General features: G+C 43.6%; 1 protein-coding gene across 1 annotated transcript in view; it reads right to left on the bottom strand.

The window, feature by feature from the left end:
• The window catches only part of LOC124711459 (cell division control protein 45 homolog), a 143,661-nt gene that overhangs the window by 81,189 nt on the left and 39,277 nt on the right, over window positions 1-23,195 (bottom strand). The window contains exon 6 of the mRNA XM_047241553.1: window positions 12,497-12,558. Within this exon, the coding sequence (XP_047097509.1) occupies window positions 12,497-12,558 (62 nt within the window). The remainder of the gene's footprint in view (window positions 1-12,496; window positions 12,559-23,195) is intronic.

Consider the following 23,195-nt stretch of genomic DNA (forward strand, 5'->3'; position numbering starts at 1 on the left):
GCAAGAAACATGCAATGGAGTTCCTAGATAAATATGGGCTAAATTGTGTCAATCATCAAACATCGCTGAGGAACCCCAAGAGTTACAGACCATGGTTGGAAAGGTTGCCATGTAGTTACAGATCTCGGAGTTATGGTCAGACTTCGATAAGAGGACATGATTGCCGCGTAAATACAACCTACAGCCATTACAGCACAGTCGGTCCCTGAGCTATAAATTGCATGATGCCATGTGGGTATCCAAATGACTACGGCAGTCTGAATTAGGCACCAAGGTCAAATAATCCTTGGGCATCCCTGTTACACCTGGTGCTCAAGGACGAAAGCACGTGGCGCCCATGCATAGATTACTGAATGCTAGAACGGTTCCAAATAAACACCCAATACTTAATATCCAAGAATTTGCCCACGCTGTGGCGGGCACAAAAGTTTTCTCAGTGTTAGATTGTCAGAAAGCTTACAACCAGATCCCAGTAGTGCATACTGAGATGGCAAAGACAGCAGTGATTACACCTTTTGGCCTGTTTTGAGTTTTTGTTTATGTCATTTGGTCTTAAAATGCAGCTCAGGCCTGGCAGAGATTCTATGACAAAGTAGTAAAAGGCTTTCCATTATTATTCACATATCTACATGATATATTAATATTCTCAGCTGACACACAAGTTAATGACACACATACATGAAGTACACCAGTGGTTGTGTTGTTATGGCATGGTATTAAATGAAGACACGTGTGTCATGCCTGAAAGTGAGGTAGCTTTCTTAGGTCATAAAGTTTCAGCTGGTGGGATCCAACATTCGCTTGAAAAGAAAGTCATGTTGTAGTCTGTCATAGACAATGGACTAAAGCAAAGCCAATGGACTATAAGCAACTTGACAGTTTTTAGATATGGTACACATTTACCGCTGTCTGTCGCCGGTAACAGCTGCCACTTGGGCACCACTAATGGATGTGCTTGTGAGCTAAGAGCACCAAGCGCATTCTTATATTATGGAGCCCGGAAACGAGCAATGCTTTCAGCCAATTACAAAACAGCCTCGTAGATGCAGTGTTGCTTGCCCACCTTGCCCTATCTACACTTTTGGATGTTGTTGCCAACCAGATTGTGACTGGAGTAGCACTACAATAGGAAGTTAATGGACACTGACAGCCTCTGAGGTTCTTCTTCTGAGAAAGCTACAGGGCAGACGGACAAAATGGAATGCCTGCGATAAGTTGTTAGTGATATATGAGAGTGAGAGACATTTTTGCCCTTACACTGAAGCCTGGCCAGCGACAATTTTCATGTAGCATAAAGCCATCATACTGGCCTTCAGCAACATAGGCAATAAATATTCATCATGACAATTCTGGCACATAGAGTTCATCAGTCAGTTCACCATCGACATATGACATATTAGAGGCACAGAGAACATAGTCATGGCGTTATGTTGTAAAGTCAATCACCGGCACGCCAGTCAGGAATGACAGGGAGAGTAGGCCATGAGAAGAAGTCAGGCAATCACATGCTGATCATACCTCCCTCCAGGATGACAACTCGACAGCAGCGGCCCCTATGTGAAGACGATATAAGTATCGTGACCGACTGATGATGCCCCATTGCGATAGCAGTTTCATCAATAGCAGTGTCAACGTTAGTCACTTCGCTTGTATTCTTTATGTAGCATGGACTTGATATTGTGTATACTGAAGAAGATTACTTTGTATGTCACCCTCTGCTTGCGACGCATCTGTGTGATTGCCAAAGTTAAGTACTGTAATTTTCTTTTTGTAATAAAACTCATTAATATGACTTGTTTGATTGTTTGTCTAGCAAACTGAGTATGCAGGCTTCCCCGACACTACACACCGATTATTTTTCCTGGGTATGCAGTTTAGTCAGAATCTTATATTACAAAAACCTCACCACAGCACAAGTGTCTGATTAAGAGCAGCACGATTTGTGAGACAGGATTGCAAATGGAGCAAATAGACATACCAGGAAGCAAGGTCAAGATATGGTGCAACACCTCATGACAAAGCCCACTGCTCTACATAGGCAGCAATTCCGCGAAGTGGCATTTGACACTGTCCACAGCCTATTACACCCAGTGGCAAACACCACTATCAAGTTGCTAACCCCACAGTTTGTGATGCCCATCAATTAAAAAGTATGCCAGGAATTGAGTTCACTGATGTCTTCAATGTCAGAATTGCAAAGTGAGGCAACGCATTCATGCAGAGGTCAGAGGTTTTGCAGGATCACCAGCAAGGTTCACTCGAGTACACCTCAACTCAGTGGGTCCACTTCCACCCTCAGAGAATTACAGACATTTGCCCATGGCAGTAGACAGATTTACAAGATGGGCGGAGGCCTTACCAGTCACAGAAGTATCAGCAGAAACGATAGCAAAGGTGTTTGTTGTGCATTGGTTAGCATGTTTTGGTTGCCCAATGTACATTACGATAGACTACAGCTGATGCTCTAAATCTAATCTGTTCAATAACTGGCTAGAATGTGTGGGTTCCAGCACCATCACATAACCAGTTATCATCTGGTGAGCAACAGAATTGTGTAAAGGTGGCAAATAACACAGAAGGCAGTACTTTTGTGTCACATGTTAGGAATGGAGGATGTGAGGGGAAATGGCACGGGATATCTGTTTGCCGACTACATCTGGGAGCCAGTGCCTCTCTGTGAAGGCCTTGGTAAGACCTTCAGCATACTGAGCAAGAGAGTTCTTGTCACTGTAGATGCACCATACCCGGGGGGCCGCAATCTATGGGAGGGCTTTTTTGGTGTGAAAGTGATGACAGCTGTCAAAATGCAGGTATCGTTGGTGGTTGGGGGCCTTAATGTTGACAGAAGTGCGGATGCAGCCATCAGAGAGGGGTCGGTCAGTATCTAGGAAGGTGCCACACTGGGTTATAGAGGACTAGGTGAAGCAGGTGGGAGGTTGTGAAGAAATTAAGATAGTGTGTCTTGCCCTGAATCCAAATCATGAAGGTGTCATCAATGAAACTGAACCAGACTAGGAGTTTGGCATTTTGCGGGGCTAGGAAGGTCTGAACATGAGAGATGTAGGTGTTTCGGGAGATGGTGTCAACAGTGATCAGTGATGCAGGAGGTAAAGGGGTGGAGATGGTGGAGTAGTCAGATAATGGGTGGAGGCCTTCTGCCAGGTAGTCACTGCAACTCATAATCTGCAATTCGTTCCTCTATCTACTAACTCTGCCAGAGTGATCCCAACACAAAAGTCCCACACAAACTCCAACTCAGGACGAAGAACCCTTTCTTCATTCCTTCACAACCCTAACACCTTCCCTCCAATCTGCTTCACCTGATTCTCTTCAACCCAGCATGCCACCTTCCTTGATGTTGACCTACTCTCCTCTGATGACTCCATCCACACCTCCGTCCACATTAAACTCACCATCCATCAATAATACCTGCATTTCAACAGCTGTAATTCCTTTCACACCAAAAAATCTGTTGCATACAACTTGGTCACCCGGAAACAGCACATTTGCAGTGACAAGTACAAACTCTCTTCCTTGCCCAGTATGCTGATGGTCTCATCAAGGTCTTCACGAATAGGTTCTACCCCAGACCTAGTCTGCAAGCGATGTCCCATGCCATTTCCTCTCACACCCCCCAATTCTCCCACCATCCTCAAGAACCAGCCACAACAGAGAGCCCCCTTCATTACCCAAAACTGGTCCACACTGAAACAATTGAATCGCATCCTTTGCCAGGGCTTTGATCACTTATCATTATGCCCTGTAATGAGGGACATGCTACCTGAGATCCTTCCCACCTCCCCCTAGAGTGGTGTTCCATTGCCTATCCAACCGCCACAACATCCAAGTCCATCTAAACACCACCCCAAATTGCAACCTCTTTCTACAAGGATCTTATCCCTGTGAAAAACCAGGTGCAAGACCTGCCCAATCTGACCACTCAACACTTCCTATTCCAGTCCTGCCACAGGTTTATCCTATCGCATCAAGGGTTGGGCCACCTGTGAAAGCAGGCATGTCATTTACCAGCTCTGCTGCAATCACTGCACAGCTTTTCATACTGATATGACCACCAACCAGCCATCCACCAGGATGAACGACTACCGCCAAACTGTGGCCCAGAGTAAAGTAGATCGCTCTGTAGCACAACATGCAACTGAACACAACAGGCTTACTTGATTTCAATGGCTGCTTCACTACCTGAGCCACCTGGATCCTACCCTCCACTACCACCTTTTCTGAACTGCACAGATGGGAGTTATCCTTATGACACACACTGCTCACATAATTATCCCAGCCTCAACTTAAGGTAACATACTGTCCACACACCCTACACCCAACAGTTTCCATTCCCTTCTCTCCATGCTCATCTCACAATTTCTTTGTTTGCAACCCTCAGCCAGCACTCTCGCCTGTCTCTCCGTGTTCCTCTCCTTTCTTGCTCCATTTTCCCCTCCTCCCTGCCCCACAACCACATGATGCTATGCAAGTTGGCATTCTATTTGCTGCACACTCCACAAGACAGTGCTCCTCTCTCCCCCATCTGTACAGTGCTATCCCTTCCTTTTCCCCTCAAGATTGCTGCTTCCATCCCATGTTATAGATGCATTCGGGCCCAAGCTGAGGAGTTTGAGGCCATGTGTATGTGAGGTTGCTTGCTTGTGTGAATAAATGGTGTGTGTTTCTCTTTCTTTGACGAAGGCTGTGGCCAAAAGCTTTAAGTGAAAGTTTCTTAATTGCGCCTGTCTGCAACTTAACCCAAGCCCTAATAGCAATATAGTGAGTTGATCAAATGGCGCACAAAAACTTAAGCTTCGTAAGACATCTTGCACAAGCTCCACAGTGAAAATAAAATATCAGAAATGGGAAGAGAGATCAATAGCAACTGTTTACAATCTGCCATTTCACTGATGATCAGATCAGTTATTATGAGGGAGGAGTAAGTAACAAGAAAATTTAAGAGTGTCAGAAACGACCATGGATAATCTGTACCATTAAAATAATATAACTCAAAACACGAGAAAGAAAATAGTACTTGCAACAAAAAGTCAAATAAATCATAAAATGCACCTAATATAGGTATTCAGGAACATCCAGAACAGATGTACGTGACACAGACAAAAATATATTACAAAACTGAAAATCTATACAACTGTTATGAACTTTGCTGCTGGTTTACCAGCAGCAATGTCATCAGCTTGTGAAAGCTTTCATTCTGTCAATACGATCTTTGTTTCTATAAGTGGATAATAGTGTGGAACATCAAACAAAATACGAGGATCATTGTAAAAGTCACGCCAACCGTTTTTTGTCTTGAAAATGACGGTAAGTTTAAAAAAATTCTGAAATAAGCAAATGGGCAGTTAGTTCATACGTAAACACCATATGCAAGGAGACAAATGAACACACACACACACACACACACACACACACACACACACACACCACCATCACCACCACCACCATAAAGATAAAGCACAAGAAAAAAGATTTGTCATTTCAAATGTGTTTCATTGTCAACTGTAAATGTACACAATAGTACAGGGAAGGAACACAGACCTGTGACATCTCAGAGTCCCTAAAAATAGTCTACCAATGAATCCATCACACACTGCCAATGCTGTGAAAGAAGTTTAATACCCATGGCCTCATCATGAGTGAATTGTAGGATCTCTTATGTCACTGTTTGGGCAATGTCGTAGGATTTCACGCATCACTGCTGTAGCAATGTCTTTATCAGTTTGAAAGCTGTTCCACACAATGGCTCTATTAGTTTTAGTATGAAGTTATAACCACATGGTGTTATGTCTGGTGAATATGGTAGATGCACCAGTAATTCCCACACCCATTGTGCGAGCAGATTCTGCACACACATTGTCTTAAGAGCTGTCATGCTGTCCTGAAGAATTAATGCATCATGTACACATTCAGGATGTTTCTTCTGAGTAGCCCATTGTAGGTGGTGTTGCAGGACAACACATTTCGTAACATGTCCACTTTTCCACTTCACTTAGTGCATGACACACCCACTTTGCAGCAACTTTATGCATGTGTAGCTCATCGTGTAAAATCCTGCAGATTGTGTCTTCTCAGTACCTGTATGTCACTGTTAATTCCTACAGCATCCACTTTTTGTTGTTCTCCAAGCATTGGGTGATCTGGGTGCGAGTACAGCCCATACGCACACCGATAGGCCACCCGTATCAGTATAGGTTGGCCGTTGCACCTCTGCCATCCCTGAACGCACCTACCTACCGGGCAAACGTTCAGGGCACTAGAGCAGCATTTCCTACCACTTCCACAAGCTCCTCATGGCATTGTCGCACATTCCTTCCACGTTGAACTGCAATCTCTACATAAGACTGCTGTTCAAGTCAGGTAACATCCATCCTGAATGGCTGCTCAACACACACTGTCATCTCTCTTCATGCTTTGTTCTCCAAGAAAGGACTGCCATCTAGCATCATGTCACGTTACTGTGGATTCTTGGGAGACTTCTGATGTCACTGAATGTGCGTAGTTTGTAATGTGCTATTGTATATTGTTGCAACTGACAGTAAATCATGTTTGCAATGACTAACTTTTTTTTGGTCATTTTTCTTTATGGCAGTGTGTGTGTGTTGACCTATCTCCCTACATGTAATGCTTACATAAAGACTACTCTTTGTAGATAAAGTAATGAAAGGAAAATTCACTTGAGAAAACTATAAAATTACAGGGAGGCAGAATGACTGGCTAGTTATTATCTTCTGAAGGTGAAATTCCAGTACTGTCATGACACATTTGAACAACAGAGTTTTTCTTCCCATCGTTAGAATAGGTGAGTTCCTCCCATCCTAGTACCTGAGTGATTTGCCTCTACTTCCTCTTTGAGAAATGAACTTACAGTTCGAAAAGTTTTCTTCACCCTAAATGCGACTATCAGCAGTACTGAATTTTTTCTCCTGAAAGAGACACTGTCTCTTTTTAATGAAATGGGTAAATGATCGTTGAGATAGTAGAAGGGCCATCCTATGGCAAAGAGGCCAAAGTTAGAATAAAACATCTGCCCAGAAGCATAATAGGGTTAAAAAAAGCAACAAAGTAGACATAACTTAGACTAGAAAAACAGAATGCTGTGGACCATTGCGGGTGTTTGGATGCAATTACAAAGTAATCTAGATGTGAATCTGGAGAATGTACTAATAATTTCACAATACAGTACACAACTGCCATAATAGAAATGATGAACAAGGAGTGGAACCAACAGAAATCAATGCAGAGAGCCAGCCAACACCTTTAATTATCAGTATCAACGATGAGGAACATTCAGCTGAAATAGTTCATGTTAACCTCATAAATATACAAAACATACACAAGCTGCAGCTTAAGAATCCCTTACAGAGGAATGTGCCTTCTTATAAATTTATGGTCATTGCACAGAGGACGAGTAATTAGGAATGATAAACTGATATGTCAGTTATTTAGAAAAGTCATTATGCCTAATGGCTGGGCATGGATACTAAGAAACTCTATAATGTAAATAGGATTAAATATGACAGGCCAAACAAAAGTAAACCGATTTTGTGCTACTTCTAAATGATGTGATTGGTTAATTTTGTCTTAACCAAGAGCAACATCACAAATGCTTGTAGCCGGAGCATTAATTAATAGCACAACTTACAGTGGAGACAGCCCAACATGGGGATCATTTCCCCACAAGACAAACGTCCTCCACAATGGCATGCGAGCATTTAGGATTATCTCACTAACTGTCTCTAATGTCAATGGACTGGTTATGCATTGGTCACAGCTGACATAGCCATTTGCACATTGCCTTCCTACTTGTTGGCTTTCCCAGTGGCAGATTCTTGAGGAGTTTCACCAACTACAAAATTTGCACCCATCACTTCCACTAACGTCATCAGAACTGAATCCACTGTTATCCTGAGCTTTACAACAGAGGTTTAAGCGAGCTTGGCAAGAATGAGTATCAGTGATACCGGTTAGATGTTTGTGACCATCACTAGGACAGCGTCCAGCACCTTTACAGTGAAAACTCTGAACTATCTTCATGGCGACAGTTAAAAGAACATGAATTTATATAACAAGAAATCAGAACTTCAGCCACTTACGTGCAATGAAATAAATCAATGGTGAAGGTCAAAAATTTGCATCGGACCAGGATTCAAACCTGGCTGCTCTGCTTCTCTGGAGCAGCTGAGCCCAAATTCTCGACCTGTCGCGCGCGAAGTAATGCCCCCTTCCATTAATCCCACTGCACATAGCAGTCACTAAGCTCCATATCACTTATGGTTGTTGGGCGTATGGCGGATGACAGTCAATTTTATATCCCGCCACAGTCCAGGACGTCTCCAGACATTTCTTCAGTCTGGAGTCTGATTGACTGGAGAACAATAGGCAATTTTCCTATGTTAAAAATATAGTTCAGATTGTTGTTATTCTGAGTGATTATAACATTCAAGTAGCAGTTAGAGTGACTATTCTCACAAGAGATCTGTTATTTTTATCCAATTAAACCTTAAAAATCATTAAATATCAAGTTTGGTCACATGATCAAAAATTACTAGCTGAAGCTCTGGCGACTTCACAGACCAGGAGTAAGATGAAGTTATATGTGTGTCATAGAAGTGTTAGCCAAAGTTGCCAGGTTTTTACGTACTTCTTCTGCAAACAGCTTAGTCATTTAGTGACATAAATCGCAATTCCAAGTTTTAACCAACATCAGAAAGGAATTTTGTGAACACTGATATTAGAAACCTTACAAAAGTTAATGTGTTTATGCTCCACCCATTTAGTGGCGCTATGTGCAGCAATGGACATTCTTTTCCCTGATACCTGTAACAACATTACACATACTCAAAACTAAGGGACTGTAGAACTTTTGCAAATGAATCTGTATCTTATAACTAGTTCATTGACTATCAGTCATGAACTACGACCCAAACCACAATAAAATTATTATTGGTGACTCTCAATGCTGATTTCCTCTACATAAGAAACTTGGCAGAGAGACAGCTCAGAGCAAGCATTCTGTGATGCAATGAATAGCACATTTGACTGTGGGTAAAGAGGACATGAGTTCAAGTCCTGGAAGGGTAATATATTTTTAAAACTTTTACACAAAATACTAAAATAGTGTTTGCAAGAACTCATTGTAGCAATTGTTTAAATGGTGGGCTGTATTAAATATAGCTTCAAATTAATTTAGTTTGATCAATGGACAACTGAAGTTAAATGCATTTTCTTTGCATACAAACAATTCATTCTTTTGGAAAGCATGGTGAGTAGTGAAGATATCACCATAGTCCCACAGTACAACGAGGTATAGGACGATGAGATTTTGTATGCAGAAAGAGAGAAAAAACGTACGACACGCAGGTAACACAAATGTAAGGGCTGTGATGTTTGTGGGTGTAAACTAACGTCAGTATCTGGAGTAGACTTATTTCGTAAGATTATGAAACTTCAAAATTTTAAACAATAAGGATTCTATCTGTACAGTACAAAGATAAAAATATTGTTTCTAATAAAGTAAAAAGTGCTTGGTTACATTAACTAGTACAAAGATAGAAATATTGTTTCTAATAAAGTAAAAAGTGCTTGGTTACATTAACTAGAAAATATCTTTTTGAATGTGTCGTGTGTGAACAACAACTGCAAATGTAAGAGCATGTAAATGACAAGGAAAACAAAATAAGACTCTGTTTCTTATCAGTGTGGTAAAGTTTTTTAATTTTAATTTGGTTTCATTAATGAGAGGACTGCCAAGTCATAAGTTAAGATATTCTTTTGGGCTGTATTTGAATCTGTGATCTACGGCTCATTTCATATAATTTGACAGTCTACCACTCTAACAACTAAACTACTAAAAAATGTACATGTAATAGGGTAAAATGACAACTTTCACTAAGAGTTTAATTTTGTAGAATGACACTATCCTTCCTTGTAACAGTGAGAAAGCATATCTCAGAGGTAAATCAATGTTAAGTTCAGAGTGCAAGACACTCTTAATCAAACTAGGGAACTTGTACGTTGACTACTGGCATTTTACTGGTACAGTGCAACCACATTTTACACTTCTTATCATTCTTTGGAAGAGCAAAAACAAGTTTTCATAAGTTTTTACAGATGTATTTGTACAATGTAGTACTACACACCATTTGCAACCCATTTTTTGAAACATAAACTCCAAAACTAGACATCACTATGAATGAGCTTTATGAAAATAGGAGCAACAACCTAGCTAGTGACATTACAGGCATCAAACAGCTCAAATAGAGCATTTTAGTCGGCTTTCAAATTATTTAAATTTCATATCTGTTTTTATAAAAGAATAATGAAAATCAAGAGGGAAAAAAGCATGTTATGAGGATAAAATGACATAATTAGCTATTTAAGACGATTTCCAGGAAAAAGTCAAATACTCTATTGTCTTCAGAGATGAACTCACTCGGATCTGGCTGCCAATGACCAGTGAAGACATGTCTGGAGATGCCTCAGACAGTGGTGGGACACCAACCTGACTGTCGCCCACTATACAGCCCGACCACAAGGAGTGATGGTCCGGAGTGCCATTCCTTTTCACAGCAGGGCCCATTTGGTTATCACCCATGGCACTCTTACAGCACAGTGGTAAGTTGTTGCCCTTCAAGGCAAGAAAATCTGCACTTACATTTCAGTATAATATTGCCCACCCGCATATGGTGAAAGTTTTTAATACTTGTCTATACACTTGCCAAACCCTACCTCAGCCAGCATGGTCACCGGATGTCTCCTCAATTGAGAACATTTGGAGCATTATGGGCAGGCTCCTCCAATAAGATCATAATTTGACGTTCTTAAGCACCAACTGGACAGAATTTCGCACGATGTCCCTCAGGAGGACATCCAACAAATGCTTATCAATCAAGGCAAGCCAAATAACAACTTGCATAAGGGCCAGAAGTGGACCAATGTGTTATTGATTTGCTCTATTTGTGAAGCTCCTTCTATGGAATAAATCTTCCAATTTTTTCTGAAATTGTAATCATTTGTCTCTCTGTACATGGAGATCACATCTACTGATTTGTGGCCCACTGGATAATTCCTTTGTTCGCACAAATCAGAGGGGAGGAGAACAGGTAGATCTAAATAATCAAGGAGCTCTGGGAAGTTCTTGGATGGCCCAGTTAGTAAAAAGCAACTACGTCACTGACTAATTAACGTGACTTGTAATTGACAATTCACAATCCCAAATTGCACATCTAAAGGTTTCCCACGGCAACAGAAATTTGATTTTCAGTATTTCACATAATTACTGACTGAATTATAATTTTTAAATGTTGTCATAACCTACTCAATAAGAGTTATAATCTTATTTTAAACCTTAAATTGTGTATTGATATACTTCACACATGACTTCACAAAAACCACATTTACCATATGGTAATGTGAAGGAACTTCTAATAAAATAACATGACTTCTAACAAAATATAAGAACGTGTAAGTAACTACTACAAATTAAAAGTAGTTTTAAGTTGACACTTCACACCGTGGAACTGAATTCCTACGATCTGATCTTAAACGACACGAGGAAATTTTCTGTTCTTGCCAATGAACAATAACAAAGCACCAATTCGTACAATGCTCAAGTAGTACACACCTTCTGCATTCTGCACACATGGCATTTGTAAGTGGAGCCTCATGCTCTATCTGTGGGCCGTCAGGCTACTGCCAGGTAAAGTTAGCAACAGTGGGTTTTGCCCATAAGGGCTGCCAGTTTCATTTGACACAGCCGTAAGTGAGGACCAGCTGGAGTGTGTTTTTGCAACACTGGAGTGACATATGACACATATAACTCTAATAAATTATTTTAATTAGACTACAGTTTTAGATGTCCTGTCATTTGTCTAAAAAATGACTATTTTGTAACCAACTGCATTCAGCAATTCCTTCCAAAACATAACAAACTAGTTAGAAACGTAAAAAGGTTCGCTACAGGAAACTCACCCAAAAATGAATGGTCATCTGACTTTTCAGTGGTTCTGAATGCCACTCTACATTTTTATGCCTGTGGAAGCTGATGACCAAATGCTGTTAAATAATTAACAAATAAATGGCGAAAGACAGAATAAAGGACAACTCATGTTTGTTATCTGTATGTCAAGTGGTACCATGTGCTATTATGTTTATAAGTCATCAGGACTTGGGTGTAATGCACTGAATATAGCTACACAGTAGCTCAAATGAATCTGCAACAAACAAATTAAAAATTTACGACCGATGCTGCCCTACCTCCTACTGTGAATAAAGAACAAGTCTTTATCTGCGGATTCTTGATATTTGTGACCTATCCTGAATTGTGGTTTTCCAGTGAACACCTACATCTGTAGAGCTTTTACTGGTATTAATGCATATCAATTCATTATAACCACACACCAAGGACTACAAAAGTATGTGAGTTTCTACTCTGTAATATACCACTAAAGGAAAATGGAAAGACCAAATGACTTACCACAACATTTCATTGTCATCCTTTGAAAGTTTCCACGCTAATTCAAACATTTCCACAGCACTCTGAAAAACAAAAAAAGAAAGTTACCAACAATTGTCATTACAAAGCTTGTTAAACCGTATCTATAAGTAAAAGTCTGCATTTGGAATTTATGCTCAATTGAATTCCTTTGCGCGTGTTGTTCCGTGGAAGTCTGAAAGACATCAATGCAGGTGCTTCGAATGCAGTGAGCAACTGCATTTGATTTTGTTCATTCTCATTTAGGCACCTCAAGCTCAAATGGCCACTAAATCACCTGCTGCAGGATCATGGCACATGATGTGAGCCTAAGCAAACATGAAAGTGAAGGCTGGAGCTCAGGCAGTGTTTAGAAAAGATTTTCTTAAGTGACTTATCAGATTATTTCCAGCTCGAGCATTATCGTCCAGTAATACGAAATCTGGGCCCACAGCACCTTGCGACAACCGCATGAGGTCCCAAAGTCTCATTACAATACCTGACAGCACTTAAACCTTGTTGATTCACCCATACAATTGCATCCAGATGTGTTCAAGTGGTCAACCTAATACTAGCTTGTGCCATTAGGGATCTTCCTTTATATCTGTCTCTTTCCACAATGTTTGGGTCCTGAAATCATGTTCCACGTTCCCTCCAGATACAAATCTATTGAGAATCACTCTGCAGGCCAAATCGGGACTCGTCTGTGTAAAGAACATTGGCCCACTGTTTGACTGTCCAGGTGGCATGTTGACGACTCCACTCTAGACGTACCCATCTGTGAAGATGCATGAGAGAGAGACATGCAGCAGGTCTCCGACAATAAAGTCCACTCTGCTGAAGCCTTCTGTGCACCATCTGCTTCAATACAACTCATCCAGTGGATGCTGCAAGGTCAGATGCCAGTTGCTGTGCAGTACTAAGGCGGTAGCATAGTGCGCTTACAGCCAAATAACAGTCCTCTCTTTCTAATTTCACATTCAATCAGCCCTACTTTGGACCTCGGGATAAAGTGTTGCAACATTCGAGAAACAACAGAACCATTCACATTAAGCCATAAGGCTACATCACTTTGCGACTGTCCTGCTTCCCTTCTTTCTACGGTCATTTATTGCAGAGAGTCTGGTAGGCATCTTTTCTGTGCCATACTGCACTGTCTGTGCCTGTGTACACAGCAATTGTGGATCTAGATCTATCTGGTAAACACTTCAACGTTTGATAGGTTTCCTGGCATCACCGTTGGGGCGGTTGTGAGTGTTCTGCATGGAAGATGGCATTCCGATCAACAATCATACAGACATCTGTTGACAGTCTGTGCAATTATGTCATGAATTAGATGCAAGACAGGGAAAACAGCAGTTTGTTGCTTTAATTTTGGACACCAGAACAGCCTTCAAGCCACTGCATGCTCATCATCAGATGGTGGTGTTACAGATACATTACTTGGACAATGAGCAGCTAGACACTATAGGTGTGGTGCTGGAGAAAATAACTGTATTTCCATTATTTCTGTGAGCAACACAGCCATAGCGCCTTGCTGCACACGGTTCAGGTAATGTTCCTGTAACAACCCCATTGGATGATGAGTCTGCAGTGGCTTGAAAACTAGTTAATATTGCAGAAAATAAATTTGTTGTTTACACATAAAATGGCAGAAACTCTGCTCTTCTCTCTTTCAGTTTGACGATGACACATTTGAAGGCACATGTCCAAGAACATGCCAAAATTTGAATTCTAAAGCATTATCAGCTACTGTGAACAATACTGAAACTGAAATTGCATAGAAATTTGTATCACAAATCATTGTTCTTTTACATTAATATCAGGCGGGGCATTTCTCATACAAGTCTGCAGACACTGATTCACGATTTGGACAGGTGGACGTCTCCAGAATTCCACCTCATCTTACAACAGTGTCATCCAACACTGAAAGACAGACCAATGAAATATGGATGAATATGATGTCCAAAATTGATATCCCATAGGCACAAATGCCTGATTGCGTACACCAGATATATGAACTGACCCATATAGGAAAAAGTGTTAACCCATCTATTACTGTACACAATGTTGACCATGAAATCATCTTCATCTTCATCAGGAAGTCCTTCCAGTAACCATTTCGGATGTCATCTAGTACTACATTTTTTGAACAAAGTCCTAAATTTTTTGTGTGAATTATTAAAAAATGGGGTCAATGGCTTATTTTATGATTTATGCTGCCAAACACACTGTCCCTTTCACAAAGAAAATTGGTGACATGAATTTGTTAGAGACAAGTTAGACACAAGAAACAGAGACATAGGCAGAACAGTGGTTTTAGAATGCAGTTAGCATAATTGAGCCACAGAAATGTAAGATATGCCCAAATGAAAAGAAGACCTTCACTGAAGCAATGTTACATATAATCCCAGTGTGTGTGTGTGTGTGTGTGTGTGTGTGTGTGTGTGTGTGTTTACCTAGAGATAACACGGTGGTATTTCCAGTTGCACTAGTGAAGTTAACAGCTTCACAGCAATTTTCTCATTTCTGGAGAGTTAATTCTGCAGTTCACTGCACGATGGATTCCCCTCAATCAGCAGAAATAGTGGTTATCCAGTTTCTTTGTGTGGAAAGTGAGCATGCTTCACAAATTTATCGCACGATGAGTGACGTATGGTGAGCAATGTCTCCCATGGTGCACAACATTCTGGTGGTGTCAGCATTATGAGGCACGATGTGTAAACATCCAGAACATAATTGATTGATTAGCTGAGGGAAGGGGGTGGCAGTGGGGGGTTATTGGACTAAATGGTGAGTTCATCAGTACTGCAGTTCCAAAGGTACTCTCAGAAGAGAGAGGGTCTGCTAAAAGTAGACAGATCCAGCTGGAGGGGTCAAACTATAAAACGAGCAAGTTAAAACACACACACACACACACACACACACACACACACACACACACACACACACACACACACACACACACACACATGCAAACCCAACTCACACACATGACTGCAGTCTCAGGCAACTGAAACCACACTGGAAAAACAGACAGATAAAAGAGTGGTCTTCGCATGGGGAAGTGGTCATGGGTCCCAGACCAAGAAAACATGAAGAGAGCCCCAACCACAACCACACTGCCCCTGCTCCAGGAGTAAAGTAAAACCCTATATCAGAAAATAACAACAACTTTCATGGAGGAAACTGACGACCGGTTCAACCATCCATGAATTGTCTGCTAACGTTAACGATTAAGAATCTGGAAGACTACACTTAATATGAAGGGCCAAAAGAAGGGCACATTCCACCAATCTATGCAATACTGTCAGTCCAGCTCCACATCCACATTGTGGGAGTGGCTCATCACGCAAGAGAAGACAATAGGTGAGCATGGTACGATCAATGTATAAATGGCATAAGACAGTAGTTGTCTTGACTGTGTGGAGTTTATCACTGAGGGCAGCAGTTCATCAGGTATCATTCCACTTTTGGGCAGAGACAGATAGATTTGATGAAGATCCACATTTTCTCATTCTCTGCAGCTGGAACCATGGAAGGGAGTTGGGGGGTGGGGGGGGGTGGGAGGGGGGGGGGGGAGAGTATCTACTTCTCTCACCAAACTGTCAGCCAGTTCATTCCCTGGGATGCCCACATGACTTGGGGCCCAGAGAAAGACAACTGAGCAGGTGGCATGGCCAAGGGCAGAAAGAAGGTCATGGATAGCAGAGACCAAAGGGTGACGAGAGTAGCATCGATCTATAGCCTGAGTCATACATGTTAAAACACTGTCAAGGGAGGCCTGCGTAACAAAGTGGCCTGTTAATAGCCAGCAACTCTGCTGTGAACACACTACTACATGACCGCAGCAATAAATGAAGTCCTAAGCCAATAGGAGATGTGAAAGTGTATCCCGCCTTATCTATTGTCTTAGAACCATCAGTGTAGAAGATGGTAGGACCCTGGAACGCTGCAAGAATGGAACATACAACACGCCGAAAGACCATAGGGGTGACAGAGACCTTTGGATCCCGGAATAGGTCAGTCCTAATCCATGGTCCAGGCACCATCCAAGAGGGAGGGCGGGGCAGGAGGAAGTATACGGGGCACATTCTACCAAGTTGAGATGAAGATCCCAACAGAGGGAAGTTAGACATATGTCAACTGGCAATACCACCTGAGGTGGGTATCAGGAGGGACATCCGCCATTTGCAAAGAGGAGAGGGTAGACGGGATGGTCAGGGAATCGGCATGTGGCAATTGCGTAAGAAACCAGGAGTTGGCTCCCCACTTCTGGGAGCAGACTGTCGATGGGAGTAGTACGAAAGGCACCAATAGCCAGAAGCATCCCACAATGGTGAACAGAGTAAAGTATTTTCAGAGTGGAAGGAGCTGCTGTGCCATAAACCTGACTACCATAATCTTGTCTGCACAAAACCAGAGCACAGTAAAGAAGGAGAACAGTAGCAAGATCTGCACCCCAAGTGTGTTAAGCTTCTGCAAGAAGGCAGTCTTCAGGCGGCAAATATGAGGCAACCACGTCAGCTTTTTATCAAAAATAAGGCCCAATAAATGGGTCTATGCAACAATATCTAGGCAAGTTCCGGATTGGAGTGTACTGTGGACCAACAGCACAAATTCATAACCTGCATTTTGGAGGGAGAGAACTGGAAGCCATGGGAGAGTGCTCATGTAGAGGCCTGTCAGATGGTGCCTTGGAGCTGGCACTCAGCCGATGCTATTGAATGGGAGCTGCACCAGATGCAAAAATCGTCGACATACAACACTGGGATACCCAGAGGCGCAAAGGAGGTCACAAGACCACTGATGCCTATGAGGAAGAGTGTGACACTCAACTCCGAATCCTGTGGGCTACCACTCTCCTGGATCCAAGGGGTGCTGAGTGAAGTGCCAACTCGAACCCAGAAGAACTTTTGGGATAAAAACTCACATATAAAAATAGGGAGAGGGTTGCAAAAGCCCCAGTCATGGAGGTTAACTAAAATGTGAAGGGACCAAACTGTCTCATATGCCTTACGTAGATCAAAGAAGACCGCAACAAGGTGCCGGCGGTGAGTAAAAGCCAGTCGGATTGCTCTTTCCAACCTGAGTAAATGGTCTGTTGGAGATAGTCTTTCCTGGAAGCCATAATGATTCGGGGACAAAAAGCCCCGAGATTCAAGTACCTGACATAATCAGAGCAATTTGTCATCCCTTCGAGCAGTTTACAAAGTACATTGGTCAGGATAATTGGGCAGTAGCTCTTGAGAGACGTTGGGGCTGGGGCCATACCATGTAAAGAAGTAAGGGCCTACAAGAATTCCCATTCAGTGAAAGGTTCATTATACAGTTCACCTTGGTGGGGGTTGAAACTGAGGGATTCTGTTCAACTCACGTTTCTGCTGGAGAAAGGGACCAGTATAGGAAGAAGATGCCGATGCTGTCTCAAAGTGTGTTGTGAGGTGTTCTGCAAGGACTGGTGGATCAGTACACAGAGCACTCTGGAGAATAACACCCTGGAGAGTAAGACTCTGAACAGTTGATTGTCACTGGCAGTACAGAAGGCTACAGAGTTTGGACCAAACCTGCGCTGAAGAGGCTTACATCTCCATGGAGGAAACATACTGCTCCCTGCATTCCTTTTTACTCTGTATAATAAGGCAGCAAGCCTTAGGATGCAGACGCTTAAAAGGGATAAGGTTGGCATAAGAAGAGTGTCATTTAAATCACTGCAGCGCCCATCGGCAGTTCTGGATAGCGACTGCTACATCTTTGGTCCACCACAGTACTGGTCTCTGATGAGGGGGAGCTGTGGATAGGGGGATAGCAGAGTCAACAGCATGAAGATTATTGGCAGAGACGCCCTGCATGACTGCATCGACGCAATTCAAAACGGAGATGTTGAAGTGCACAGCAGACCAATTGGCCCTGTGAATGCCAAACATGGGAGTCCGTCTGCCTGATGGCAGCAGGAGAACGTTGGAATCACCAGAAAGTGGTCACTGTCACAAAGGTCATCATGGGGTGACCAAAGCAGGGAAGCCCCGAGAGCAGGGGAGGAGATTGTGAGATTGATAGCAGTAGAGATTGATAGCAGTAAGGGTGCCATGAAAGGCACTCAAGGGGACACAAAGCAAAGTCTGTAATAATTTGGTCAATTAGAAGACCCCTTGAAGTGGCACTCCCCAACAGGGGGTGGTGTGCATTGAAGTCCCCAAGGAGGAGATACGGGGATGGGAGTTGCTGTATTAAGGTGGACATTTCAACGTAAGGAAGTGGCTTACCTGGAGAGAGGTAGATGTTGCAAACATTGATTGCTGGGGTTGTTTCTAGTCTAACCACTATTGCTTCCAGTTTGATACAAAGTGGGATCTAGTCACCAAAGACACTGGTGTGAACCAAAATGCGGATCCCCTGACACGCTATCCCGGGGATGGCACGGTTTCGACAGAACTCCCAATAACAACGAAATGTTGGAGAGTGGTCACCACGGAAGTGTGTTTCTTGAAGAGCAAGAAAGAATGCAGAGTAAGAGGAAACAAGGTATTGAACCTCCAGTAGGTGTCACTAATGTCTGTTGCAATTTCACTGCATTATCGTGTGGAGAGAATCCAGGTTAGACAATATGGAGCCGAGTGGAGGTCATGTCAATCGTTTAGTGGTCATCACCGACAAGGATGGGGTGACTTCCATAAATAAGACAGCTGACTCAGGTTGCGGGGTGGGGGGATAGCACCTCTGGGGGCACCAGGTGGGCCTTGTCCTGGGACTTACATTTTTCTTTTTCTTCTTCTTCTTCTTCTTCTTCTTCTTCTTCTCTTCAAATGTGGAGTAGGGCAGGGCACAGAGGGAGGGCAGGCTTCTGCAAGATCTGGAACCAAAAGAGAGCGAGCAACCTTGGGGCGCACAAGTGATGCGTCTCATGGCCAAGTTGGTAGTAGGCTTCCGGCCTCAGGTATTAGTAGTGTGATCTCTGTGTGTGAGGGGGCTCAGCCAGATAGGACATAACAGCCCCACCACAATGACTGGATACATGTGCTGATGGCCTAGCAGGGTGGAGGGGGGGGTGACTGGGGGGAAGGAAGAGGGAAAGGAAGGGGGAGAAAGGAATCCACACTGTAGATGGTAGGAGGGAGTTCTTCCCCAAATGGCTCACTCTAAAAACAGAAAATTTAGAAGTGGAGATCAAACCCGAAGCAAGGACCAAAAAACCAAAAAGGATGAAAGACAACAGGCTTGAGGAACAAAACTGCAAGCAATACAGGGAACTAAGTGGATAACCAGGAAGACATAAATAATAATGCCGAGAGAGGGGAAGGAGGGGGATGCTGGTAAGGAGCAAGGATTGGGAAGGAGGGGCACGGTGAAGGAAATGCAATATCTCAGGGCTCCACGTGCGCCATGCTCGAACTCATGAAAGAAGTGCGAGTTGGTTGGTTGGATTAAAAGGGGGAGGGGGGGGGAGGGATAAAACTGCGAGGTCATAGGTCCCTTGTTCCCAGTAGAACAGCTACCCAAGGAAAAGAAGAAAACAAAGAAGACATACAGCACAATAACAGGAGAGAGGAAGTACCAGAAGAACGACAGAAGGAAAACAAACACTACAAATGGACAAAGCAGGACAATAAAACCACAGAGAGACACAAGAAACAGGGAGAAGAGATTAGAAACAAGAAAGCAGATTACCATGGCCAGCTGACCATGAGAATAAAAAAGGAGAAGCCAGCCACTCTGCAACACATTAAAATCTCCACCCTCAAAGCACTAGGGTGGAGGACAGGGACAAAGGACATGTGTTAAAACTCAGATCCAATGATAAAACCTACCCTCATGAATAAAACATAAAACTAAAGCTGCTGTTGAACGTAAAACTAAAGCTGCTGTTGAGGCATTGTCACCCAACACCGAAGGTAGGATGCTGGTAACGTTAAAAGTCCGCCGCAGAGCGGCTAAAAGTGGGCAGTCCAGCAAGAGGTGGATGACTGTCATTTGGGAGCCACAGTGATGCTGAGGTGGGTCCTTGCGACAGAGGAGGTAACCATATGTGAGCCACGTATGGCCAATGCGGAGCTGACAAAGGACAACTGATTCCCTGCGAGAAGCTCGCATGGAAGACTTCCACACATCTGCAGTCTCCTTAATGACACGAAGTTTCTTTTGCATACTGTTATGCCACGCCGTCTCCCAAAGCCAAAAACCTTGCTGCGTAAGACAGAAAGCAGGGCAATTTCAGAGATGCCCATTTCATGGAGCAGTTTCTGCATAGCCTGTTTGACCAGCCCGCCAGCAACACTGGACAATTCCAGGACAGAGATGGACTCCTGGATGGTCGCTACCAAAGGATGGCGAGCATAGCACTGGTCGATAGCCCGTAAGCTGCTCTGGGAGTCAGAACACAGAAGAAACGACTCACCAGAACAGGAATGGATGTACTGAAGTGCACGAGATATGGCCACAAGCTCTGCAGTGAATAGACTGCAGCCAGCGGGTAAGGAATTCTGTTCAATATGGCCTCTGTGGACATAGGCAAAGCCAACATTACCATCAGTCATTGAGCCGTCGCTGAAAACAACTTCAGAGCCCCGGAACACAGCAATAATCAAGAGGAAGTGACAGCAGAGAGCAGTGGGGTTAAAGGAGTCCTTAGGGCCATGCAAAAAGTCCAGACGAAGCTTCGGCTGAGGTGTACACCATGGTGATGTATGTGAATGGACCTCAAGTAGAGGTGGTAAAGGGAAGGACTCCAGTTCGGAGAGAAGGGATTGCACGCAAACCGCAATTGTAAACCCTGACCTGGGCCGCCTATGCGGGAGATGAACTGCCATGGGTGGGAAAAGGAGATGGTAACTCGGACGCTAAGGAAAACTACAAATGTGTGCAACATAACTGGCGAGCAGTTGTGCACGTCGGATCCAAATGGAGGGACCAGGACACTGGTCACTAGACTTGTTCTAAAAGCTCCCGTCACTAGGCGAATGCCACAGTGGTGCACTAGGTCGAATAAACACAATGCTGAGGGTGCCGCCGAACCATAAACAAGACTCCCATAGTCAAGGCGGGATTGAACCGGGACTCTGTAGAGCTGCAGTAGTGTAGAGCAATCTGCACCCCAGTTGGTGTTGCTCAGGTAGTGAAGAGCTTTGAGGTACTGCCAGCACTCCCGTTTAAGCTGACGAAGGTGAGGTAGCCAAGTCAATTGGGCATCGAAAACTAGTCCTAAGAATCGATACGTCTCCACTACAGTGAGTAATTCATCATGTTCGGTTTTTTGCATCACTCAGCAACATCAGTACTAGAGGAGCAATACAAAATGCAACAGTCACCCACATACAGAGAAAGGGAGACCCATGGCCCTACAGCTGCTGCTAGGCCGTTAATGTCCACTAAAAATAAAGGTATGCTCAATACGGAGCCCTGCAGAGTGCCATTCTCCTAAATATGAGAGAGGTGGGGGGGGTTAACTATGGGAGGCACCAACTTGGACACAGAAAGTACGGAGCAACAGGAAGTTTTGGATAAAAATCGGGAGTGGGACCCGGAGACCCCACTCATACAATGTGGCAAGAATATGATGTTGCCAGGTCGTGTTGTATGCTTTACATAAAGACGGCAACCAGGTGTTGACATCTGGAAAAGGCTGTTCAGATGGCAGACTTGAGGGACACAAGATTACAGCGGTAGAGCGACCCTGGCGGAAGCCGCCCCGACATGGAACTAGTAGGCCACCTGACTCCAGGACCCAATACAACCGTCGACACACCAAACATTCCAGCAGCTCACAGAGAACATTGCTGAGGCTGATGGGCCGATAGCTATCCATATCAAGCGGATTTTTACCTGGTTTGAGCACCGGAATGATGGTGCTCTACTGCCATTGCAATGGAAAGATGCCATTTTGCCACATCCGGTTGAAGATGAGGAGATATTGCTTGTAGTCAGATGAGAGATGTTTAATCATCTGACTCTGCATTCAGTCCAGTCCAGAAGCTGTGTTGGGGCAATGTGCAAGAGCGCTGAGGAGCTCCCCCTCTGTAAATTGGTGATTATAGGGTTCACTGTGGCATGTAGTGAACGAGAGGACTTTCCTTTCCTTCCGCCATTTGAGGGTACGAAAGGGTGGGGAGTAGTTTTCCGACGCAGAGGCCTGAGTATAGTGCTCAGCAAAGTGCTCGGCAAAGTGCTCGGCAATTATGTTTGTGTCGGTAGGGAGCACGCCATTGATGTTAACACCAGGGACACCTGTTGGGGTCTGGTACCCAAAAAGACATCTGATCTTCGTCCAGACTTGGGAAGGTAACATATGGCACCCAATGGTCAACACGTACCTCTCCCAACACTCTTGCTTCTGTCATTTTATAAGCAGGCGAATGTGGGCACGGAGCCGCTTAAAGGCTATTAGTTGCTCTAGAGAATAGTGCCGCTTATGTCGCTGTAGAGCTCGCTGACACACTTTAATTTCCTCAGTGACTTCCAGCAGCCACCAAGGGAAGCGACTTCAGGCGACCACCAAGGGACTGTCTTTCACCTGGGGCACTCTAGAGAACGAGGGATCATGTTTTCAGCTGCAGAAATTATAGTTGTAGTGACCTGCTCAATCACAATGTTGATGGCACCAAGTGGGGGAGATTCAATGGTGACAGCAGAGGTGAAGGCTATCCAGTCTGCCTTGTTTAAGGCCAATGCGGGTAGGTGTCCTTGGGCATGACACCAGGGGAGTGAC

The sequence above is a fragment of the Schistocerca piceifrons genome, chromosome 8, assembly GCF_021461385.2.
Source record: "Schistocerca piceifrons isolate TAMUIC-IGC-003096 chromosome 8, iqSchPice1.1, whole genome shotgun sequence".
Taxonomy (NCBI): domain Eukaryota; kingdom Metazoa; phylum Arthropoda; class Insecta; order Orthoptera; family Acrididae; genus Schistocerca; species Schistocerca piceifrons.